Here is a 24,762-nt window from a genome sequence, read left to right on the forward strand (position 1 = left end):
GCCGACCGAGCAGCTAAATATCTACCAGAACATTCTCGAATGACACTCTGAAAGAAGTGGGTCAGATGAGAGGAGGTGAAATCCTCCGCGGTTGATTCGTGTTTTCATTCCCTTTTCCCTCCAGCAGGCCATTTCATCGCAAAAAATGGGGTTTATCCCACGTGTAGCTCGGGGCTTTGATAGATGAACACAAAAGCTTTCACAAAAAGAACAGCGGTGGTGCCAAAGTACAGGAATCAGATTGGAATAACATGTGAATTGGATTTGAACAATGGTAATATTCATATACTACAGTGTGTACATGTTTGCCAAGGTAAAAATCCATGATTAATATCCAAAATGAAATGTGTGTTTTTTGGAGCCTGTCCTCCAACAAAAAAACGATCATATAGGTTTAATTTATTTAATTTAATTTAATTTTAATTTAATGTAATTTTAATTTAAATTTATATAGGTCGTTTGTGCAAGTATTTATTACGACCTATATTTACGTTTTAAAGTTAAGTGCCCTCTAGCAGGCGTAAAAAAAAATACCGTATTGCGTTGCGTCTGTCGTCATGATTTGACGTATAACTTCATTACCAATCAAAACGCACGTTTATTTAAATGCAATGTGTGGGCGTTTTATCAAATATTAAATCATAAACATATAAAATAAGAAATAATAACAAAGTAAAAAAAAAAAAAAGTAAAACATTAATTAGCATTTATATTAGGATGCTAAAAAGGATGCTTTTTATTTTGTCTTTTATTTGTATTTTGTATTTTTTGCTGTATTTTTTATTGGCAATTTATAATAATTCATTATTCAATAAATGAAACAGATTTCTATTCAGCAACCACTATGTTTGATTCAATGTGATTAATGATTTAATTGCCTGATTCAAACAAAAGTTTAAGTGCAAAGTAAGTTTAAGTCTTTTTGAGATTCAGTAAAATCAATAGCTCTTATCAATTGTATCATAGTATAATGAAAAATTATTGATGTATTGGCTGGTGATTTGCACTTGTATTAGGAGATACTAAGGTGTATTCAAGTGATTTGTTAGTTTGATTCAGATCAATAGTTTGTAAGCATGCAAGTCTTTTTGAATGATTCATTCATTGCTCTTAAGACCCCTTCATTTGTGAATCGGACTACCCAAGTTGCACTTCTCATTTTTGCCCACAGTTAGTGAAATTATATGATACATGTTTATACGGTTGTTTATGTGTAATATTGTATAATTGTCAAATTTGTTTATTGTTAATACTGTGCTGTACTTTTTTGCGAATGAATCTCATAGTGTGGTAACTTCAGACTCTGTGGAAAAGCATGTTTGAACACATCTCAAGCCGTCATGAAAGAACAATCTGAGGTATCTCTTTTTATAATTGGTGCAGACATTCAGGGACTTCGGAAGCATGCGTCTGGGAAGTGCTGAATGAGTTGTGTGTAAGTGAAGCGAAGTGCCACTGGTCAGGCCCCAAAAATAGGCCTCATGTCGAGGGAGCACCTGTTCTGTGGAAATATGAGCTCAGTGAGATCGCCACTCAGAGTGACTCAAGTGTTCATAATCAACAATCACACTTCCGTCGCTATAATAACAGTTATTAACGGGGCCAACGGCCTTTAATGTTTGGATATGAATAAGCAAGTAAAGGTTTGCCTAGGACCTATGAGAGAGTTGATGAGATTTTTTTTGTATAAATGAATGTTAAGCGTTTTCCACACAGTCCTTTGCTTGAACAGTGAAAGGACTCTCTCTCAGAGATCTGATGTTGTGTGAGTTTTTCTTTGAAAAAGAAGCTCGTCGTTCTCTCTTTCATGTAAAACCTCTCTGGCGGACATTCAGGCTTTTGTGTCAGTATAATGTTGAAGTCAAAGACTCGAAGGAAAAAGCTAAACACATTGACCTTTTAATCTGACAGGAAGAATGGCGCACACGCACACACACACACACACACACTCTTGTTCGCTTTCACATAAGTGCGCCATCTATTTGCATGACATTTTCACAAATTTCTCGAATGCTGCCAGATACATCAAGAACTTTTGCTGAATATTATTGCCTTTCCTAACTAGCCATATCCTGTTTTCAGCATCTTATCTTAAATGCTAATTTTATTATTTTTGTGATCTGATGTTTGTGAAATACTTCCTGCTCGATGCTCTTCATATAATTGTATTTTTATTGCTCTATTTATTTTCACTTTCAGTATTATTTGTATATTGCACAGTTATAATATTAATGTTTTGAATTTTATATTTTCAGCTTTCAGTTAAGTATGTGTAATGATATGCACTTTTGTCAGTTTTGTTTTATTTCTCTGTTGTAATTTATATAGCTTTAGATTAATATTTTAGATTTATATAGCTTTAGATTTCAGTTTTAGAATTTTAGGGAGATTTTGGTTTATATAATTCAATTTCAGTTAAAGACAGTCATTTTTAATAGTTAGTTATATTTTGAGTAAACGGTAACTTTAACAATGGTATGAAGTCAAATAGTAATGATGCAAACTGAATAAACAAGAAATATTAACCAGTAAATTATTTTTAAATGCTACATTATGGAAGTACCAAACAAAAAATAATTGCGCAAAATGAAAAATTCCCTAATAATATTGATATTAAACATAAGTCATAGATCTAACACACTAAAGGCCTGTTCTTTAAAAGTAAACCGAATTGTCGGCAAATGATCTGTTTACACCCAATACAAAGCAGATAGAGTTGTTTTTTTTTTGCTGTTTAGTGTTCATGCCTGATGACTACACATCTTGCATTGTTTCTACCAAAATCTGACTGCAAATATTCAGATTTCTTTTTAGCAAAAAAAGCGATGGCCAGTTCTCAGTGTCTCTTTTCTTATCCTTTTCAGCCACATGTGGACTTTAATGGACTTGAGCCTTGAAGTTTGTTGAGTAAACGTGTTTGGGGTCGAAGCGGGCCGCAGTGTGGAGCTCTTTCGGCCGGATGCCAGTCAAGAGGGCCTTACGGTGTCTGAACTGTGTAGTGATAAAAAGTCTGTGTCAATATTAAGCTTTGACTAGCTCCCAGATTGACCGAGAGCAAGTGAATTCCCACAGACAAGCCAGCTTGCTTTTTGTTCAAACAAGTGAGTCATCCGCAAACGAGTGTCCGTCTCGCGCATTACTCAGAGTCTTAACACCTCAGTCCACAGCTCCGCCATACTTTAGACTTTTTAAACCATATAACCCGCCGTTTACTCTCTGGCATGACGTTTCTTAATTCTTCCTTTCCATATCTGTCAGTCCTTCAAAGATGTTGCTGAGATCCCGGGCACAGCAGCCTGCCCTGCAGAGAAAGGTCTGAATTAGATCACAAAGCTTCCAGATGGCTCAAATTTAATTATTTAGCACAGAGAAAAAGCAATTCGGGTCAGCCACAAATATATAGGATGCCTTGAAATGGCTTCTATATCGGTGTGTTCTTTTATTAGGGCCGGGAGGTAGTAAAAAGTGTAAGCGGGCTGTATTGTTAACACTCGCTCTAAGGGGCAAGGTTTTCTTTTCTTTTTTTTTTTGGACAGGGTTCCAGAGATGGAGACCCTTTACAATGGGGCCAATCATTTTCTTCACCCGCTTCCATGTCTGCTCGGCAAAGCAACATAAACAAAAGCCAACAACACTTAGGTGCCAATATCATTGTGGCAGAAATGAAAAACGGCTGTGTGTTTTTTCCTTATTTTTTCTATTTAAAGGCATAGCGTGTCTTAAAACCCAAGAAAATCTTTAATGTTTAAAAAAGTTTAATTGATGGAGGAATATTTACTGACCCGCTAAGTGCTTTGTTGCCATCGCGTTGAGTTATTCACGGATTGTTTTGAGGGTTTCAGGAAGTCTGGGTTTCTGTAGCTCTATTAGGTGTTGAAAATCTGGATGTTTCTGATAAGGAGGTGCTGCTTAAAGGGACAGTCCACCCAAAAATGTAAATTCTGCCATTTTCTCACTAAGTGGTTCCAAATTTTTATTTATTTCTTCTGCTGATCCCCAAAAAATACTTTAAGAATGTGGTTAACCAAATAGTCTCTGGCACCTACTGACATTAGGGTTTTGCTGATAGATGATGCCATTGTCCATCACTGATGGCTGATAGACATTGCAATGTTGAGCCGGTGGCACCACCCCCACCACCCGATGTCATCGTCCATCACGGCGTTTCACTGTAGACATCGTCTAATGCCAGTTTTGTAGACCGATTTTTTGCAGTTGTTGTGAGCTGACTTTATAATTCGCGATAGGTATTTTTATCTCACAATTCTGAGATTTGTCAGAATTGCGAGATATAAACTTGTTTTGGTAATAAAAATAGTCCAAATTGCGAGAGATAAACTAGTTATTGTGATTTAAAAAAAAGTCAGAATTGCGAGATGTAAAATTGCAATTGTGAGAAAAATGTAATTGCAAGAGACAAACTCGATATTGCGAAAAAGTATGATTTGTGAGTTTATAACTTGCAATTCTGACTTTATTTCTCGCAATTGCAAACCTTTATAACTTGCTGTTGTGAGTTGTAAACGTTATTTTATGAAAGAAAGAGATTTAGAACAACTTGAAGGTGAGTAAATGCCGTCAGATTTTTCACTTTAGGGGGAACTGTCCCTTTAAGTACCAGGTGGTTTCATAAAGCAGTAACTTTACCACTTTAAGATTCCTTTTAAGATGCACATGATGCTCTTTCTGCTCCGTTAAAAGGGGAAACCACAGTGACTGATTTTCTGTTTAGCTTGAAAGTGTGTGGAATGGCCGTCAAGTAATTTTATATGTCTGTTTTGAGCCTACAGAGAGAGGAAGACAGCCACCTGGACAGCTTCAGTCTCACACTAATGTTGTCAGCGTTTTGGGTTTCTAGGCCAGGCTAAGCACAGTAAACCGAAACAAATCTGTATTTTAGTCAATGCATAATTGTTTTTAGTTTTGAGGCCTAAACGCCGATTTACATGTCTTTTGATTAGCTTATCGTGCCCAGTGATAAATCAAGCCAGGAATCTCCCATTATGTTGATCGATCTGCTGTTTATGACTCGCGCTAAAGGGCTTTTTCGCCAAAGCATGAGGAATAGCAATGAAAAATTCCTAATAGATAAGCTAATGCAGCTGAAATTAATTGTAGCGTCATTATTCAAATCTGTCCGAGCGTAAGAAGCAGCTAGCCAACGCGCTACAGCACTCGTCTGCGTCTTGTTAACCCGAAGGACACTTCAGCATGACAAGAGAGCCATTAATTGTGTTTGCTCTCAAACATGGCGACATGATTATTGTTTGTCCTTCCTGGTTCCAAACACTGTTTCAACACGTAATGAGTGGGACTGGCTGTTGACTTAATGATGTGTGCAAGACGGCATCTCATCCCTCGGATGAACACAGTCAACAGAAACACGAACCCAAATCTTGAAAACATGTGCTGGTTGTGATAAATTAGGATGGGATCGTTCTGTAATATCGGCATCATGTATTGAACTATTTCGCTAAAAATCATACACCTTTCTGAAACAGTCTGCATGATTTGTATTAGCAGTATGAATAATAGCCAGCAGACTTATTCAACAATACTAAAATAGAACATATTGTGACTCCGAGTTCATTTTGACATTGGAATTGAAATGAGAAATGTTTGTATGCAAAACCCATTTTTGTAATAATTGTTTTGGACAACAATTACTACATATAATACATAACCTGCCGGAAATAGTTCAGTCACACTGACACTCGCCACTGAACCTGAACGGCTAGCCAGGCAATACCTCTGCTGCACTAAATCACCATTGCGTTAATGTCAATTTCCTTTTTATATTTCCTGTGTTTCAGGCTTCAGTGTAGATTTGCATCGTCATCCATCAACGTTTGATTTTAAAAATTCATAAATTTCTTCTTGCCCTGGTGCATGTTGTTGTTGTTGTTTTTTTGTTTTGTTTTTTTCCCTGACAAAGCAAAGCTGTAATTGACTTGCCTTTGTGAATGAAGTAGCTCTCGGATGAGTCTCGGGCCTGAATAGACATCGCCTTTTAGATTTCAAAGTAGAACGGCAAGTCAAATGGGGTTAAAGCCATGGAAACTTGAATTGCGCTGAACTTTTTTTATGCTAACACAAACATAGACCCACAACTCCAGACACATCTCTGACGATATGCCGACGCATACAAAGCACGCACACTCCTGTAACTGTGTGTGTGTTTTGTGCGTTACCGCATGAATGTGCAAAAGCAACACGCAATTTCCTGTGCGATTAATTATTGGATTAAGTGCGGTTTCATGTTGGCTTTGCCTCTGTCTGGATCTGGGCAGGAGAGGTTAATAAGCTTACGTTGGAATTCAAGAAGTCTCCAAGGGGTCAATGGGAAAGTTTGTCTGTTTTTCTTTCCATCTTTTTTTCTTCTTGAATGCCCACAGTAGAGCTAAAGTCTGGGGTATTGGGGGTAACCTGTGCCACTTTTTGGCAAGTTGTCCTCTAGGAAAGGAGAAATGAGACCAAGCTGAAATTAACATCCCTAATTATATTTCTAATTATATAGACTGTTTTCTTTTAAGATTAACTTTTAAGATTAACACTTTTGCTGTACATTATTTAAGTGTTCCAAAATTATCCAAAAATGTTTAATGTCCAGAATATTTGTAATTGTAATTAAATGTAATTAAACAGTTTTCAATATAAGCTATATATTAAAAAATACATATTATTATTATTATTATTATTATTATTTTGGTGTATTTTTCACATGTATATTTATAGTATTAATTTGAAATGTTCATATTTTATATTCTTCCGTCTCAAGGTAATGTGTGGCACGATTTATTCCATTGATATTATTTAGGTAAAAATTTGATAAATGTAAATAAATATTATAAAATAAATAAATAGAAAGAAAGAAAGCTAGATAGATTAATGAAAGTTGTTATTATTACTATTTTTACTATAACAACTACTATGTGGGAGCAGATAACAGTAAACCTTTTTTTTGGGGGGGGGGGGGCGGAAAAAAACAAAATTACTATTATTCTTTCACTAGTCAGGGTAATCTTACTCCATTGTTAATATTTTGGGGAAAATAATAATGAATTTAATTGAATGATATTAATCCAAAAGTTTTAGATGGATTTTATACATGTCATCATGTATAATTGTGTGATATTTAATTAAGGACTTTTTTTCTGCATTTTTATTTGATGTCAGACCTTTTTGAAAGTCAATGATTATGTCAAAAGTTCTTTTGACATAAAAAGTAAGGTTTTTAGCATTAAAAATACTAACTGTTATTTGCATATTAATCACAGGTAGATCTTTGGAATATATGTGACCAAAATGACCTACAGATAATTTCTAGGTTAATGTAGTGCATCTCAGCTCTCTCTCCCTACAGCAAGTCCTAGTCTCTCTCTCTCCCTCCTGTAGGATGAGGTTAGTTTGCTGACGCTCCCTTGGCTGGGATCCAGCTCCTGAGCAGCAGGTCCGCAGTGATCAGAGAAGCCTGACTGGTCTCTGGCCTGTGACAAGCGTGTGAGAGAAGTAACATTCCTGTCTACACTCGTTCTGCTCAGTGTGACAGCCCATGAGATGCCTGAACCCAAATCCCAAATCCCTGCTTCTGCTGCCAGCACGTCCCACCTGTGCACCTGCAGGGATTTACAAAATCACCACGTTTCAGATGCTGCCTCTGCCTTTTGTTTGTAATTCAGCCATTTGTTTTGGTGACTGTTTTTCGGAGGGATAGGGAGAATAATTAGATAAGAATGAGAAGAACGCCAGGTCCAAAATGAGCTTTCTGCCATGCCATTGAGAGAATTTGTGAGATTTATAAACATTAAGAATTTCTTACAGTCTATGAAACTACATTTAGCATTTTATATATATATATATCTTATCAATGGAATTGAGCTTTTTTTTTTAATGAAGCATATTTAAATAAGCTTAAGGATGAATGTTTAAGGACTATATAATGCTTATTCCACAGTAATAATAATAATAATAATAATAATAATAATAATAATAATAAAAATAGTAAAAATAATAATTATTATCATTATTATTATCATCATTATTATTATTATTATTATTATTGATCATTTTTGTGAACACACAAGTCATGAGTAAACAAGAGTAAACATTTGCTTTGATAAAAAATGCATAATAATAATAATAATAATAATAATAGTCTTACTAAAATATTATTAATATCATTAGCAGAATAAGAACAAAAAGAAAACAAAAACAACACTAAGTGGCAAAAAAGTAAATAAAAAAAAAACAAATAGTAGTAAATAAAGTAAAAAATATTCTTGCTATTATTATTACTATTACTAATGTTACTGTTATTGTTATTATTACTATTAATACTTTAAACAGAAGTAAACAAGAGTAAATAGTTGCTTTTAAATTATAAGAAAATACACAAAAGTAATAATAATAATGTTATTATTAGGGATTAATAATAATAATAATAATAATAATAATAATAATTCTGAACACTAAGTGGTAAACAAGAGTAATGTTGAGTGTAATTAATTACTGTAATTTAATTACTTTACCCTTGAAAAAGTAAAGTAGGGGATAACTCTTAGGAGTATATTGAGGCAAAAGTCCTAGTTAATAGTTAGCAAATAGTGAGAATTGGATTCTAAAGAGTGACCAGAATAATTTATGTGTCTTTTATTTATTTGAAACAATAAAATAAAAAATCATGTCTATCCTTGTTTCATTAATTTGGCAAGGTTGATATTGGAGAGTAATTTGTACAGTAATCTAATTACACTGTTGAAGATGTAATTAGTTACTAGTAATTACTTTTTTACAGTAACTTACTCAACACTGAACAAGAGTATTTATAGATTTATAAGAGTATTTATAAAAAAAGAGTTATTGTTGTTAATAATATATAATAATATCATAATTATAATAATAGTACTAATACAATAATAGTTGTTTATAATAATGATAGTAGTAATAATAATATTATATTTTCTAGATTATATGAACACTTTAAAAAATAATTATTTATTATTGTTGTTGTTTATGCAATCATCAAAAGTTTACTTACGTTTTGCTCTGGAGACTTTCAAATTAAGTGCGCTTTTACTTAATTACTGTTCTCAATTTTGTTCTTAAATGAAGATTTAACATTTAATAAAGGTTTCAAATGAATTAAAAACCTAATGCTGCGTCGATCCTATTGCGTTTTCCCCAAAATGTGGGGGAAGTCATTTTGGGTGAGTGGGCTGTAATTTACTCCGTACGGATATCCGAAACCAACACTAAATGGTAATTGAAAGGTTGTTCCTGATAAAAACATTCCAGCGATGGCGAGCTTGTAATTTGGGCATTATACAGCGGCTGGTATACATGACTGAATCTGAGTAATTGCTGTTTGAGTGAAACTAGGCGCTGGTGGAGGGTGAAGGGCGTCAGAGGACGTCTGGTCGCTTCGCACAAGACACCACAGCATTCCTTACCCATAATGCCTTTCTGAAAGCATTAAGTGCTGTGGATCATGTGACCTTTAAAACTAAACCATGCACAGACACTGGAGTTCAGAGGTCAGGAGAGGTCAAAGGTCACGGAATGCGGTAGAAAGTGCCCGCAGCTGCAGAAGAAGAGGGTGTTGATGGTTTAGTTGCTCGTATTTTTTAGGATAGCGTGAGACAAAGCAGGTGTTGATGGCGTGAGCGTCAGCGAGACTCGTCTCCCCAAACGGCCAGATCTGAGGAAACTCAAACTGAATTACAGACCCTTTGTTCGGTTTCTGGGGTGCAACGCTTTTGTCTCCTTCACTCTCCTAAGAGGATGAATTTGCAGCTTGAGGATTTTGACCTCATTTTCTGAGACAGTGATGGGCTTTTTTTTCATCACTGGGGTGCTCATATAAAATAGGTCTGGCTCGACGCAGAATCGGAGACCCTTTTTAAAGGCTAGAGTGAACCCGAAGAGGTTGAAGATGGGGCAGATTTAATGTAGAAGCAACAGTGTAATATCCCATCATTCCTCTCTTGACACAGGAGGGCAAAATATATCTAATTTACCTCCATAATCCCCTTTAACTGCAGCGTGTGGAGAGCCGCGACAGCAGTATCCAGTGGAAATGACATTTAGTTGAAGGTGTGGGAGCTTAAAGGTGATATGCGTTATTTATTTAAAGGAATAATGCATCCAAAATATGGATAGACTTTCTTTCTTCCGTTAAATGTAAGAGGAGGCGTTTTGAATGCCTAAAGGAAACAAAAGCAGGTTAAAAGTAACTTAGCTATGCTTGATTCATTATTAAATCATCAGTGAATCAGTGAGTCATTCATGCAGCGAACAGATACGTTTTTTTTTGTTTTTTTTAGGTTAACTCAGTGACTTAATGATGCAGTTGTCCACGTTTATAAGCAAAATCTGTGTTGCTCTGTTCCTTGCTCTTGTAGTGCACGGGTGGGTTGGACTACTTTTATTATCTTTTGCCTTGATCTGTAAATTAACCTTAAAAGTTTCAATTTCCAGTCATTATTGTTGCAATTCCATTTGCTGATACTAGGAATTAAGCGTTAAACGTTTTAGATGTTTGTTTGTTTACATGTTTAAAATATTATTTTGTTTTTAATAATAATAGTTGTTTTGATAAAAAAAATTATAAAGGCAATATTACATTTCAAATGCATAATTTTTTTTTTATTTTGAATGTATTTGATATAATTTTTTAAAAGTAGTAATAGAAGATGAAATATTATATTTGTTATTGTTTTATAATAAAAAATAATTTTTAGAAAATGATATAAATAGCAAAACAAAAAAATAGCAATTTATTATTATTATTATTATTATTATTATTATTATTATTATTATTATAGTAAAATTCATTGGATTTCAAGAAAGTGGAGTTGCTTTTTTATTGTTTTATAAATGCATTTTGATATATTATTTATTAGAAATAAGTATAGAAAGATTGTATTTTTTCTTAGATCTTTTTAACTATGTATTAGGAATGATGAAGATTTAAGATGAAAACAATAGCTATTATTATTATTATTATTATTATTATAGTTGCTTTTTATTGTTTTATAAATGCATTTTATTGATGTATTATATATTATTTATTACAAATAAGTAAAGAAATATAATTTTTTTTTTTGTTTTGTGATTATTTTTTTAACTATAGGCCTATATCATGGTAATTTATGATGAACTATTATAATAAAAAACGTTATTATTAACATTATTATTATTTTAAGGTGAAGGCAGTTTCTTTTTATTGTTTAATAAATATATTTTATTGATTTACAATATTATTGTTTCTGTTTTATATTTTATTATTTTAACAAACACATTATTATTATTAATGTGATGTTTTTATTGTATATAAAGCAAAAAACAACAACACAAAAAACGATTACAGTTCAGGCAATAGGTGTAGAATATACAGTAGTAAAGTGCATTAACTTTGAAAATCAATAGAGTAGAGGTGTTTTCTGCTTTTGTTTACCATCATGCTTTTATTGTATTGTACAGTACTAACTATATTATAAATTCTGGTTGAAACTTCTTTTAAATGTGTCTCAGAGGTGCAGTATTTGCACAGATCAGGAGTTTATCTACTGCTGTCGTGTCTTTGGATTCTTGCTGTGTTACTATTATAATATTCCATGTTCAAAAGAAAACAAAGTAACATAAAACTGGGATGTCTGGTACATTTGCTCCGTAGAATAACATAACTTTGTGCTATGAGTCATTGGTCCGAACCAATAAAAACATAAACCTGGCAGCAGATTAAATTAAAGCCTATTTTAAATAAGACCAGGTTAGCAGCCACTATCAACAAGCTGATGTTTATGTGCTATATATGGGAGCTTTCCAGTGTGCGAGTTAGTTATTTATGTTGATTGTAGAGCATATCTGTGTCGTATCATTTCCGTGTGGCTGTCTTTCAGGATCTGCGGAGAAATACTGTGTTTTTAACAGGGATCAGTCTGTATTTGGGATTGGCACATTGTTAAATGTTGTGAGTTTTCAGACCGTCCTCTTCTGTTTGACAAAACCAGTTTTATCCGCTCCGCTGTGTCTTTGACTCTTTTCTCTCACTGTTTCTTCTCTCTTCTCACTCTTTGATGTGAGTGATAAATGAAGCTCTGGTGGGCCGGCCCTCCTCTCCGTATGTCAGGGGTGTTAGTCAACAGCATGTCTCTCACACCCTCTCCGTGTCTCATTCATTCATACACACGCTAGCTAGGTTTCTCTCTCTGTTCAATGGCATTTTCAGTTTTAAAGCAAATACTCTGTGGAGGCTGAAAGCTGTGCACTGCAGACTGGAGGGTAAAGATTATGGCATCTCAAAAATTCAGTTTGATCTTTTGACACTTTCCCATGGACTTCAGATCTGTGGACATTTTTAAAAACATGCTGACGACTATTTACTTCCGCTTTTGTTTTGTTTGATTATTATTATTTAGTTTTTGTGGTTTTTGTATTTAATTGCCAAACACTTTGTGACATCAAAGTGTGACATCTATATAAATAAGTTTGAATTATGTATTTCTCCATCTTTGTATTATTATATATATATTTCCAAATGTATAATATAATTATAACATAATTACAATATATATATAATATAAACATACATATATGTAAATATGTATGTATATATGTGTATATATGTATATGTCTGTATGTATGTATGTATGTATATATATATATATATATATATGTACATACTAAATCAGTAATTCGCAAATGTTTTTTATTTCTTTTCAGAAACGTTCCAGTTTGTTATAATTGACAGTATTATTGGACCATTATATTATAAAATATATTATACACTTAAATTTTACATAAATGTGTGTGTGTGTGTGTGTGTGTATGTGTATATATATGTGTGTGTGTGTGTTTCAGTATTTTTTTTTTCAAAACATTAGTTTACTTAATCATATTTCTTTAGTGCTGTCAAAATTTGTGCGTTAGTGTATGTGATAAATGTTTTCAGTTTAACGTGTTGATAATAATGAACCTTATTAAAGCATCACGATTCATTTCTGGAAAAAAAAAGTGTGATTTTTTTTTTTTATTCAAATGACCACTAATATTTTTATATATTTCTATAGTATATTTGATATTTTTACCACCAAGTTTTACCATTTAGGGTTTTGTTAATACTAATAACCAGATCTATTGTAGTCTATCAAAATGCAACCTTTGTATCTGATTATTATTGAATGGCTTCTAAAGAATCAGAGGCCATTGTCCTCTCTTGTCCTTGCAGAAATAATCTAGCTGTTGGAAGATGAATCCGGTGAACAAAAAAAGAACATCTTTTTGTACAGTACTCTGGAAGAGTGAGAGCGAGAGAGATGAGAAATGAATCCAGCTCCACTTAAGAGCTTCATTCACCCAGTCCTTGAAGCGCAGGCCCTCACAAGGACTTCAGATCGATAAAAAACAAGCACCCAAATGAGCAAAAAAGACCTCCTCTTCCACTTTCTCCCACTGTAGTAATTTCCTCATTCTCTTTGCCCCCTTTGTGATCGATGAGGGAAAAATTGGGCTATGATCAAACCGTCAGTCTTCTGGTCGCTCTCCTCAGCGCAGGGCTACGACTCCGGCAGGTTAATTAATAGATGGATAGGCAGGCGCTGCTACCCCGCTATCATTTGAGCGACGGAGAGACGAAGGGGGAAGGTAATATTTATCTAAATTCCAATTACCCTCATCTGAGGCTTTTGATGTTGTCGCGGGGTCAGCTCTCGGCGGGCTGAGCAAGCACTCTGCATTTCAAACACTAGTGTGCGCCGCGAGGACATCCCCGCCTAGGGAGAAGAGTACACATCTTAAAACATGCCCTCCTGAAAGCCATTTAAGTTCACCACTGATTTTTTTTTTCTAGACAGGCAGAAAAGTGCACCTGATTGCAGGGCAGTGCTCACCCAGTCTGAATGCTGCTGGTATTTTTGTAGCCCATCGTACACGTTCACTTCCATATCGAGAGATATCTGTGGGATTTCAGTGTCATTTTGGCTAAAAGACCCCCAGAACAATCAATGCTACGGCTGTTCGTTCCTCTAATCCAGTGTAAAAGTTCCTCCACTCTCCCATTTTCCACCCCTGCATTAGTGTTGATGGATGGAAACTCGAGTTAGACAGAAAGAGTGCTGGCTGCTTGGCATGAAGTTTGTTTGGTTTGTGGCAGAAGATAATTTTTACTCTTGAGGTTTAAAATAAGATGTTTTTTTTAGCTCACTGTGACGCATTTAATCTAGTTATACACCAATCTGTCAATATTTGGCTATTTTGAGATTATCGACATTAGCAGATGACTCTGATTAGCAATGCTGCAGTGATCATTAGGGCCCGAGCACTGCAGTGCGAGGACCCTATTGGAATTGCTCCGTTTATTGTGCATTATTTTTATTTTTTTATTTTTTTTACGCTTTTAGGTAATTTTGAATGCATATTGTGTTATGTTTTTTTAATTATTTCTTATTTTATTAAATTTTTATCCTAATAATGCGCACAGGCACACACGCATGTCTGTAAAATTAAATCTCAATATGTAAATATTGTTAAATCTTGTTTAAATATCTATGTACATATGATACATTATATAAATTGAAATAACATTTCTAAAATAATGTTTCTCTTAAAATTTAATTTGCTAATTTCTTAATTTGTGTGTGTATAAATTACTTTTTTATATATTTTAAATATATATTGTGTGAATATATTTATAATATAATATAATCTATAAATCACATATAATTATATATATATATATAAGTATATATGTGTGTGTTTATATATGATAGTAAATCTTATAAATTGTAAAATTTAATCATATTCATATATATATATATATATATATATATATATATATATATATATATATATATATATATATATATATATATATATATATTTATATATTTATATATATATATATTTATATATATATAATTTATGTAATATTACTTATGAGTCTATTAGTTGAATTAGACAAATATGATAAAAATAAGAAAAAAGCAAAAATTAACTAAAAATATTTAAGAATTTTTTAATAAATAGTGTGTATGTGTAATCTGAAACTGATATTTTACATAAACATTTTTATCTAATAAACTAATTAAATGGAGTTTATGACACAGAAGCCACTAGAATATTTTCTCATGTTGGACCATCATAGCTGTTCTGTAAACGAAGCTCAACGTGAATGTTGTTTTTGCTTTCTGTCAGATCATCAGCCCGTATCAGACACTGAGTAGCCTCCGTTGTTTAAACTAATCCTAAATTTGGTTCTCTTTGTGATTTTCTCTTCCATAATAAGTAAGAGTTTCTTGATGTTGGGATATTTTATTTTATTTTTACCTTTAATACTGTTCACAGATGCTTGGGCTCTAATGAACCCCTAATGTCTACTTTGCAAACTCATGCATGTTGACTTGGTTAACTGACCTTTAGTTAAGTTGATTTGTCTCTTTTAAGTGTATTCATATCAATTAAATTGTGAACGATACACGCCGTCTCTCTTTTTCCACTGAACTGCTTTCTACTTTCATGAATTGATCCGATTCCATGAGGGTATGGCAAAACCTGGCGGCTGGTGTTAAACCGATCCTAGAGAACTCTGTAGCCAAAGGCTGCAAAAAAAAAAACGACACTACAGCTGGTGGCGCATGAATTGACGAATCGCAGACAGAGTCCGTTGTGTTTCTAGGCCTTCTGTCCTGCTGCCCGGGGAGACGTGGGCTCTGACTTGGCTGGCGATATGTGACACCCAATATGGCAGCCTTCGACTAATTGATGCCACCTTGTCAACCCTAATTACTGCAACTGCTGCAATGAGGAGGCAGCTAATTAACAGACTAACGATGTTTGTCACTTCAGACCGACCCAGATATTTAGGAGACGGCCCAAGTCCGCTGCCAGTGCATCTGTTTCGAGTGATGTTGTTTTTTCACTTCGCACCTTCGTTTGCTTCTTCTTGTCATTTTGATCTCTCTGCCGTTTCCCAAATGGCATTTCGTACCTTTTCGGTGGGAATTTAGTTTACTTACAGCTTGGTTTCAATCTCCTATCACATTGCCGTCAGAATTGATTAGGACGGAGGCGCGCGCTGACGTTCCGCGGGTAGGGAAATAGGTGAGCTCTCAGACTTTTAAATGCGGTTGTCAGCCGCTCACAGTTTTTTCCCTCAGTCGTCACTTCAAAGATGTTTTGAATTTGACATATTTAGAGCTCGCTTTTTTTCACCCAGCAAGCTCAACTACACTAATTATCAGTGTGAGGAAACAGAGGAGTCGCTAATGATGAGGCAGCGGGGGTTCGAGTGTGTGTGCGTGTGTGTGTTGTTAAAATGTAATTGATTTTTATCGCACATCTGATCAGATGCTGTAATCTCGTGTTCGCTCAAAGTTCTGCGTACGTTTTCTAGGTCAGCCAAAGAATTCTGCATTCATGAGGAAAATTATAATACTGCGTGTGTCAGTGATAATCAGATGTGTAAGTGATGATATGCGGCCAACCAGAAACGCTGTGAGCGGTAAAGTCACAGTAAAATACCTGGAATTTTAAGCGATATTTTTCATTCATCCAAACACATAAAAGCTTCATTCGTCTTTGGAACACAATTTAAGATATTTTGGATGAAAACCGGGAGGCTTGTGACTGTCCCATAGACTGCCAAGTAAATTGCACTGTCATGGTCCAGAAAAGTATGAAAAGCATCGTCAGAATAGTCCATCTGTCACCAGTGGTTCTGAATTTTATGAAGCGAAAATGATACTTTTTGTACGCGAATAATTCAAATATAATGACTTTATTCAACAATTTGTCTCCACTTTCTCTCCCAACATCACTATAGCGCCATTTTGGAGAACATCCGCTGAACTCAAGCAACGTATGTTCTTCTGTGTCAGCCGCGCTGTTTTAGTTCAAATCAAAGCATAAGTACACGTAGAAAATGTATCCCTGTGTCGTGGCTGATACAGAATAGAGTACACAGTTTGTGTCCAGTGATGTTCTCCAAAATGGGAGAAACACAGAGGAGACGAATTGTTGTTTTTTTCACGTACTAAAAGTATTTTCTTCACTTCATAACGTTATGGTTGAACCACTGATGGGAGATGGACTATTCTGACGATGCCTTTCATACTTTTCTGGACCTTGGCAGTGTATTTTACTTGGCAGTCTTGCTTGCTACTTGCTTTTTTTGTTATCGAAGTATGATTAGTGAAGAAATAATGTAAGGTGGAATTTTATTTGTTTTGATTGAAAAGTGGGCGGGTGCATAACAAAATAAGACAGACTTTTTTATACACTGAGGGATCGTTTAAAATAAGATTTCGAAGAAACCATTGATTCCATGTTGAAATGAACTCTGATTTGTTTTCAGATCCGGGTGGACGGTGTACCGCCGCCTTCAGAGAATGCTCTGCTGTACGAGACAGTCACCGTCGTGGAGGGAAGCCCGATTCTCCGTGACATGGTGTTCAGTCCTGATTATCAGTACATCTATCTCCTGAGCGACAAACAGGTGAGAATTATTCTGAAAGGGAGCTATTTTCTGATGAGATGAGGTGACTAATACTAGGAAAAATTCTGTGCATGTCTACTAGATAGGCTTCGTCTCTTTTAGACAGCTCTTTCTTTGTTTTCGTTTATCAGGGATGATCCAAAATGGGAATTTTAGCTGATACTGATAGCCAGTGTTTATTTTATTTGGCCGATAAAGATTTTTCGGAATATACAGTAGAAAAAAAATATGTATTTATTTTGAGATTGATTTATTTTGAAAAAAAAAATACTTGCAATATCTGCCAAAACAGATTATAAGAATATATACAATACAATAATTGTTCCACCAAAAATATTGACCAGTGCAACTGTTTATATAAATAATTTAAACAATTTTAAATATATTTCAATAGAAAAAAAGTTATTTTAATAATAATTCTGCAATTTTACTTATAACTACGGTTTTGGTGAGCATCTTTAAAAATAAAAATAAAAAAATCGTACAAACCCCAAACTTTTTACGATAATGTAGACTGATGTCTTTACCAAAATATTATGCATCATTTATTAATCATCGTTTTCAGTCATGAACTTTGAGTTTGAAAAATCTGAGACCACTAGTGAAAAAGTTTTTAAAATGTGAATTAAAAAAAAAGGTTAAAAGACTTTCAAAGATTGAAAATTAAAAAAGTTATATCTTCAGCATAAAGATTTCAATTACACTTACTTTCAAATACAGATCAATTTATAGAGTAGAATCTATATATCTGTCTGTCTGTCTGTCTGTATACACACACACACACACACACACACACACACACACACACACACATATATATATTTGTGTGTTATTAAGTAATAATGTCTCATAATGTTTATAATTTGTCACATTACAGGTTTAAGTTAGATTTTGGATCCCAGATTTTCCATGTGGGCTTTTGCGGCCCTCTTTAGATCACTTTTGTTCTTGATTTTATCACTTGCCATTTGCTGTTAATTTATTTCATAAAGCCAACAAAAACATTTACGGCATGCGGCGAGGACACAATAAAGGCACATTTGTGAGGAGAGAGTGGGCGCGCAACGCTTTTGTCTTAAGACCCGAACCGGAATCTCAGATATGTTGTTTTAACATCTGCGAGACAGGAAAACAGAATATGAAACGCCGCTTCACGACTCTGAATGGGAGCCCCAGCTGCTTGGCCCTAATAAGAAATGGTGGGGAAGCATTTCCATCCAGAGCCGAGCGGAATAACAGCCCTTCCCATAATGCTCCATTATTCAGCCGGAGGAGAGGAAGGATACGTCGAAGTTCCTCAGCAGCTGAACAGACGGAGAGACACTCTCGTACAGTACAGCTGTAGCTTTTTCTTCTTTTTCTTCTCTTACTCCTCTATTCAATGCTTGTTTCTTTCCTTCGGAGAAAGAAATTTGTTGTCTTTTGTGAATTTTTGAAAGACCCCTTTTTTTGTGTGTTCGTTTCCTTGAGAAGGATGAAGTTCAAGTAACGCACAGAAAACATTACTGTCTTTGAGAGAGCTGAACGAAGCTTCAGTCTCCAGAACAAGGATATTTTTAAATCCTTATCAGTACTATTCAGAAAAATAACACGATAAAATGTTCTCGTGCTCCAGGCGTCCTGGAGCGGTGTAGGCAGGAATTAGCCATGCAGATAATGGTATTAATTTCACCAGCGTTACGCTTGAAGGTAAAGCAGTTTAATGATGTGTGCGATGACCTCATCTTCATGAGATGATGGATAAATATAGATATATGGATGTTCCTTCAACTATTTCTTTCAAACTACTCCTATTTTTTAGATTAAAACTTTACAGATTTTAACCTGTTTATTATTTTTATTTTTTTCATTACTTTATTAAAATGCCAAATTGATTAATAAATGATTAATAATAAAAGGGGCTAATAAAAGTTGCTAATAAAAACGTGCTAATAAAAGGGTTTTATGTATAGTCTTTATTGTTTTATGACTATTCCAGACACATTCTTCAACCTTAAACTGTGACAATTTAATGATATTACGTGTATATGTATATATATGTATATACAGTACAGACCAAAAGTTTGGAAACATTAATATTTTTAATGTTTTTGAAAGAAGTTTCTTCTGCTCATCAAGCCTGCATTTATTTGATCAAAAATACAGAAAAAACAGTAATATTGTGAAATATTATTACAACTTAAAATAATAGTTTTCTATTTGAATATACTTTAGAAAAGTATTTATTTCTGTGATGCAAAGCTGAATTTTCAGCATCATTACTCCAGCCTTCAGTGTCACATGTAACATCCAGTCTTTCACATGATAATTTAGAAATCATTCTAATATTCTGATTTATTATGAGTGTTGGAAACAGTTCTGCTGTCTAATATATTTGATGAATAAAAGGTTAAAAAGAACTGCATTTATTCAAAATAAAATAAAAAAATCTAATAATATATTTTCTTTACGATCACTATTTATCAATTTAACACATCCTTGCTGAATAAAAGTATTGATTTTATTTAAAAAAAAGAAAGAAAAAAAGTGACTGACCCCAAATTACTGACCAGTAGTGTATATTGTTATTACAAAATATTTATATTTTAAAAACATAGCTTATTTTTTTTATTATTCATCAAAGTATCCTAAAAAAGTATTACATGTTCTGAAAAAATATTAAGCAGCAGAACTGTTTCCAACTTTGATAATGAATCATCATATTAGAATGATTTCTAAAGGATCATGTGATAATGATCCTAAAAATTCAGCTTTGCATCACAGAAATAAATGATAGTATAATACATTTAAAAACAATTATTTTAAATTGTAATAATATATCACAATATTACATTTTTTTTCTGTATTTTTGATCAAATAAATGGAGGGTTGATTAGCAGAAGAAAAACATTGGTCTGTACTGTATATATGTGTGTGTGTGTGTGTGTGTGTGTATATATATATATATATTAGGGGTGTAACGGTTCACAAAATTCACGGTTCGGTTCGATACGATACACTGATGTCACGGTTCGGTTCGGTTCGGTTCGATACGTTTTAGATACAGCAAAATGTAAAAACATCTCAACTTTTCAGAATGCCGCAAGCGCACCGCGGGTCATGTGACAAGAACTAACCAATCAGCTTCATCCTTTCCTGTAACAACGTTGAGAGCTCAGCCAAGATGAAGGATCAGCTGATCATAGTTGTATATGGATTGCAATTTTGAAATAAATTTAGTAGCAGAGCTACTGCAAGCGATTTTTAGAGCTGCAAATCCATTTATCCTTCGCTGAAATTTCCGCGTCTCATGGAGAGAGCACGTCATTGTTGCTTAGCAAAGACAGACGCCTCATGAGCGCTTCTGCCCGAGCGCTTTGGAAAGGAGGAGAAAGACGCGCTTAGCGTTTTCCACGCGTTTTTAGGCACGATATGTGAACGGCCCCTAAGGCGCTCGCTCACTCAGCACGCGCTGAAGGCTCGTTGCAAAATGTCTAATGCATTTAACAGACCAGAAATATAAGATCCTAAAATAACCAACAGGTCTGGTGTTTGGGTTGGATTCCCTGTAAGCTATAGTTTCTAAATGCTGCAGGGATAGTTTGCTGCGTGCATGTTTCTCCTTTTTTTCGTCTTTTCCCAGATAGTACTGACGCATATATCCCAGATATTCCCGCTGGTGTTTTTTTTATTTTTTTTTTTTTATTCCCGCTGGTGTACCCTGTCATGTTGCAGATGCGACATACCGTTGTTTTTTTATCCACCACTCTCTTGCCATCACCATTATAGCTTAAAGGGAATCCAAAGTGCACCCAAACACCAGACCTGTTGGTTATTGGAGGATCTTCTCATTTCTAGTCTGTTAAACGCATTGGCTATTTTGCAACGAGCCTTCAGCGCGTACTGAGTGAGCGAGCGCCTGCTGAGTAGCCTAACATAAACATATAAGATGGTGTTTTTTTCTTCTTCGGGAGTGTCAGGGGCATTGCCTGTTACGTTGTTTGGGTTATTGGGCTACCTTGTTGAACGCATATCATTATATTTCTCTCTCTCTCTTTTTTTTTTTTTTTTTTTTCAAATATAATTAATTACTCCAACGAACCGTTCGGTATACATAATGCGTACCGCGTACCGAACCGAAAGCGTCGTACCGAACGGTTCAATACGAATACGCGTATCGTTACACCCCTAATATATATATATATATATATATATATATATATATATATATATATATATATATATATATATATACACACATATACACATATACAGTTTTTAGTATACAGAATTTTTTTTCATATATTTATTAATATATAAATAAAGTTAAATAAAGTTAGATAAAGTTAAATCTAGTAAAAAAAACTGGTAAATTATGTACTTTTATTGCATAAAATGTATGTATATCTATATCTACTAATATTAAATAATCATTAATTTTGCTGTTTTGATGAATAATTCTATTATGATCTAAACAAAGTGTGAAATAACAATTGCAGTATTTACCATAGGACAATTATATAGAAATATTAATTTAGAATTGTATAAAATTAAAAACAAGGCAAGTTATTTATATATTTATTTTATTAAATTATATATTATTATTATTATTATTATAAAATCACTTGAAAACAGAATATTTTAATGTAAGGAGTCAGTTTAACTAAATGTTTTTCAGACAAAATGATTTGAAATGTGTTGGAAATGGCTTGTTTTTGGTCAGAAGGAAATGGCAGATTTGGTTCTTTGATGCGTGTGTGTTTACTACTAGATGCTGTTACTAAAGAAATGAAAGTAGTGTGAATAAAGTGTTTTATTTTCTTTGTAAGTCTTCTAGTTGAAGAAACACCCCTCTGCATTAGCACAAGGCATCATCTGGAGTGTTGTCTCTCTGTTCAGCTCGGTTCTGGATGATTCCCAGATTTTCAGGGAGTCACTGTAAACTCCAGTGTGGGACTAGATTAATAGCGTCTCCCTCTTTCACCGTCACACTCCCACAAAAGACTCACTGATGTGTTAAAGCTCCGCCGCTGAACTCCTGACATCGATATTTGTGTTAAGAACTGAAGGGATGTTCTTCAGATGGCCCTTGACTGATTGATCAGGCCTTGTGCTCATTAAAAGCTTTCTCTATGCTGAGATCATAAACCAATAGATTGAGTGTATTAATCTGAAAACACCAGCCAAGGGGTTAAACTGGGCTTTACGGTCATGTCTCATCATGACGTGTCAGGTGTCACCATTTATGAGACAGAGAAGCAGGTATATGCTGAAAACTAAATTTCATTTACTGATAACAGCTTTAGTACCTCACTGCAGCAAATTGTTTTACTGTGTAGGATTTTTTTTTTTGCAAATTGCAACTTGCAATTTTTTTCTAATTTATTTATTTTTATTTATTCATTTGTCCTTTGAAAATCACATCAAAGGTAACGTGCAATTTTTTTGTTTTATGTACTTTTTATGTTGGATTTTATTGTTTCATGGTTTGTCACAAACACAAACTTTCACTTTTTAACTATGACAATCTATTATTACTGATATTAATCTAAATATTAATATTATTTTTCAAAGCTATCATGATCTCAACAGCGTGACATAAGCCATTTGGATATTTATTTGAAAATTATGTATATATTTTTGTTACATATTTTTTTATCACAGAAAAATTCTTCAATGATATTTACATTTTAAATGTTCAAAACAGAATTTTCTGTCAAGCTGTTCTGATCTTCAGAATTATTGTGTGGGATTTATTTCCACATTTTTGTCTTTTAAATCTTTCAAAAAGATCCATGAATTGGCTTTCCGATGTCACGAATATATAATTATATATAAACTTCTATAAAAACCTAGCTCAAATCCTTATGTATAAGTGTCCAGTTCAACATTTTTCTCAAGTAAAGGCTTGATATTATTAATTTATTTACATCCGGTATTAATGTATTTTTTATTAAGCAATTATGCTTTTATTTTATTTTATGTTGATTTATTTAATTTATTTTATGGGGTTTTTTTTCCATTTTAATGTATTTTATTAGAATTTCTTTTTGTGCAGTTTGATTAATATTGTTTTTTTTATTCATCTTTTATGTTGATTAAGAAGGACTACCTAATTATTCAAAGTTCTCTGTAGTTTGGACCTAATTTATACCACTCTATCTTTTACTGAGGGGTCGCCACTGATTACTTAATTTCTCCACCAATCAGAATCTGTGTTTAGACACACATTACCCTCTGCACTTTATGAAATAAGAAACGTGAATGAATCGCCAAGAGTCAATAATTCATAACCTACACTGACCGCTGGAGTCTGTGGATTTGAATATTTCATTTGGGGCAGGTGCACAGATAGGTGAGAGAGCGCATTTGCTCGCAAAATGGCCCGCTGCCACTCGGAGCCCTCCGATGTGTGTCTGTAAAAGGTCTGTGAATGCCAGGTTTTTCAGAGCGGCGTCATTATTTACCATCCTGCTCCTCCAATTGCACCGGTAATGCAGCCATTTCATTGGAGAGAAAGAGATATGAAGCCTTTCATTTATCTAACATTGTACTCATCCATCAAACACTGACAGCGTTCCTGACAGAATATACTGAGCATGCACAAAAATCACTTTCCTCTGTTCCTATGTGCTTTTCAACTTTCTATTCATCAAAGAATCATAGAAAAATGGACCACAAAATATTAGACAGAAACTGTCTTCAACACTGACAAGAAGAAGAAGAAATGTTTCTTGAGCTGCAAATCATGATTTCTGAAGGAATGTGTAACACCAAAGATGAAAATAATATATTTTATTATTATTTATTATTAAAATAAAATTTTAGACGGTAATATTTCAAAAAAAAAATTTTTTATTTTACTGTATTTTTGATCAAGTAAATGTGGCATTAGGGAGCATAAGAAAAAATAACAAACAAAAAAAATCCAAACTTTTTGCCCATTTTCCAAAAAGAAAATATGCTGTATTTGATATTAGAAACAAAACAAACAAAAAAAAGTATTATTCATATATATTCAAATATATTAGAATTTTCTTTTAATGTTTTGTGATATTTGAATATCCAAACCAGTGTTTTAGCATTGGTCACCTGACTCCTTTAAATGTTAAATAATTATAGTTACAAGTATTATTTTATGAATTGTTGTTTATATTGATATTGCTGTCAGTTAATTGGCCATTAATCGAGTTATACACCCGCAGAAGCAATCCAAATGGAGGCTGTGGGTCACATGACTTGTATCGCTAGACCTGATTGGATGGCTGTAAAATTTACATTTTAAGGCACCA

General features: G+C 33.9%; 1 protein-coding gene across 1 annotated transcript in view; it reads left to right on the plus strand.

Annotated features, from left to right (window-relative positions):
• plxna3 (plexin A3) overlaps positions 1–24,762 on the plus strand; it is a 160,050-nt gene that overhangs the window by 40,058 nt on the left and 95,230 nt on the right. The window contains exon 4 of the mRNA XM_026269114.1: positions 17,351–17,491. Within this exon, the coding sequence (XP_026124899.1) occupies positions 17,351–17,491 (141 nt within the window). The remainder of the gene's footprint in view (positions 1–17,350; positions 17,492–24,762) is intronic.

This window comes from Carassius auratus, chromosome 8, assembly GCF_003368295.1.
Source record: "Carassius auratus strain Wakin chromosome 8, ASM336829v1, whole genome shotgun sequence".
Taxonomy (NCBI): domain Eukaryota; kingdom Metazoa; phylum Chordata; class Actinopteri; order Cypriniformes; family Cyprinidae; genus Carassius; species Carassius auratus.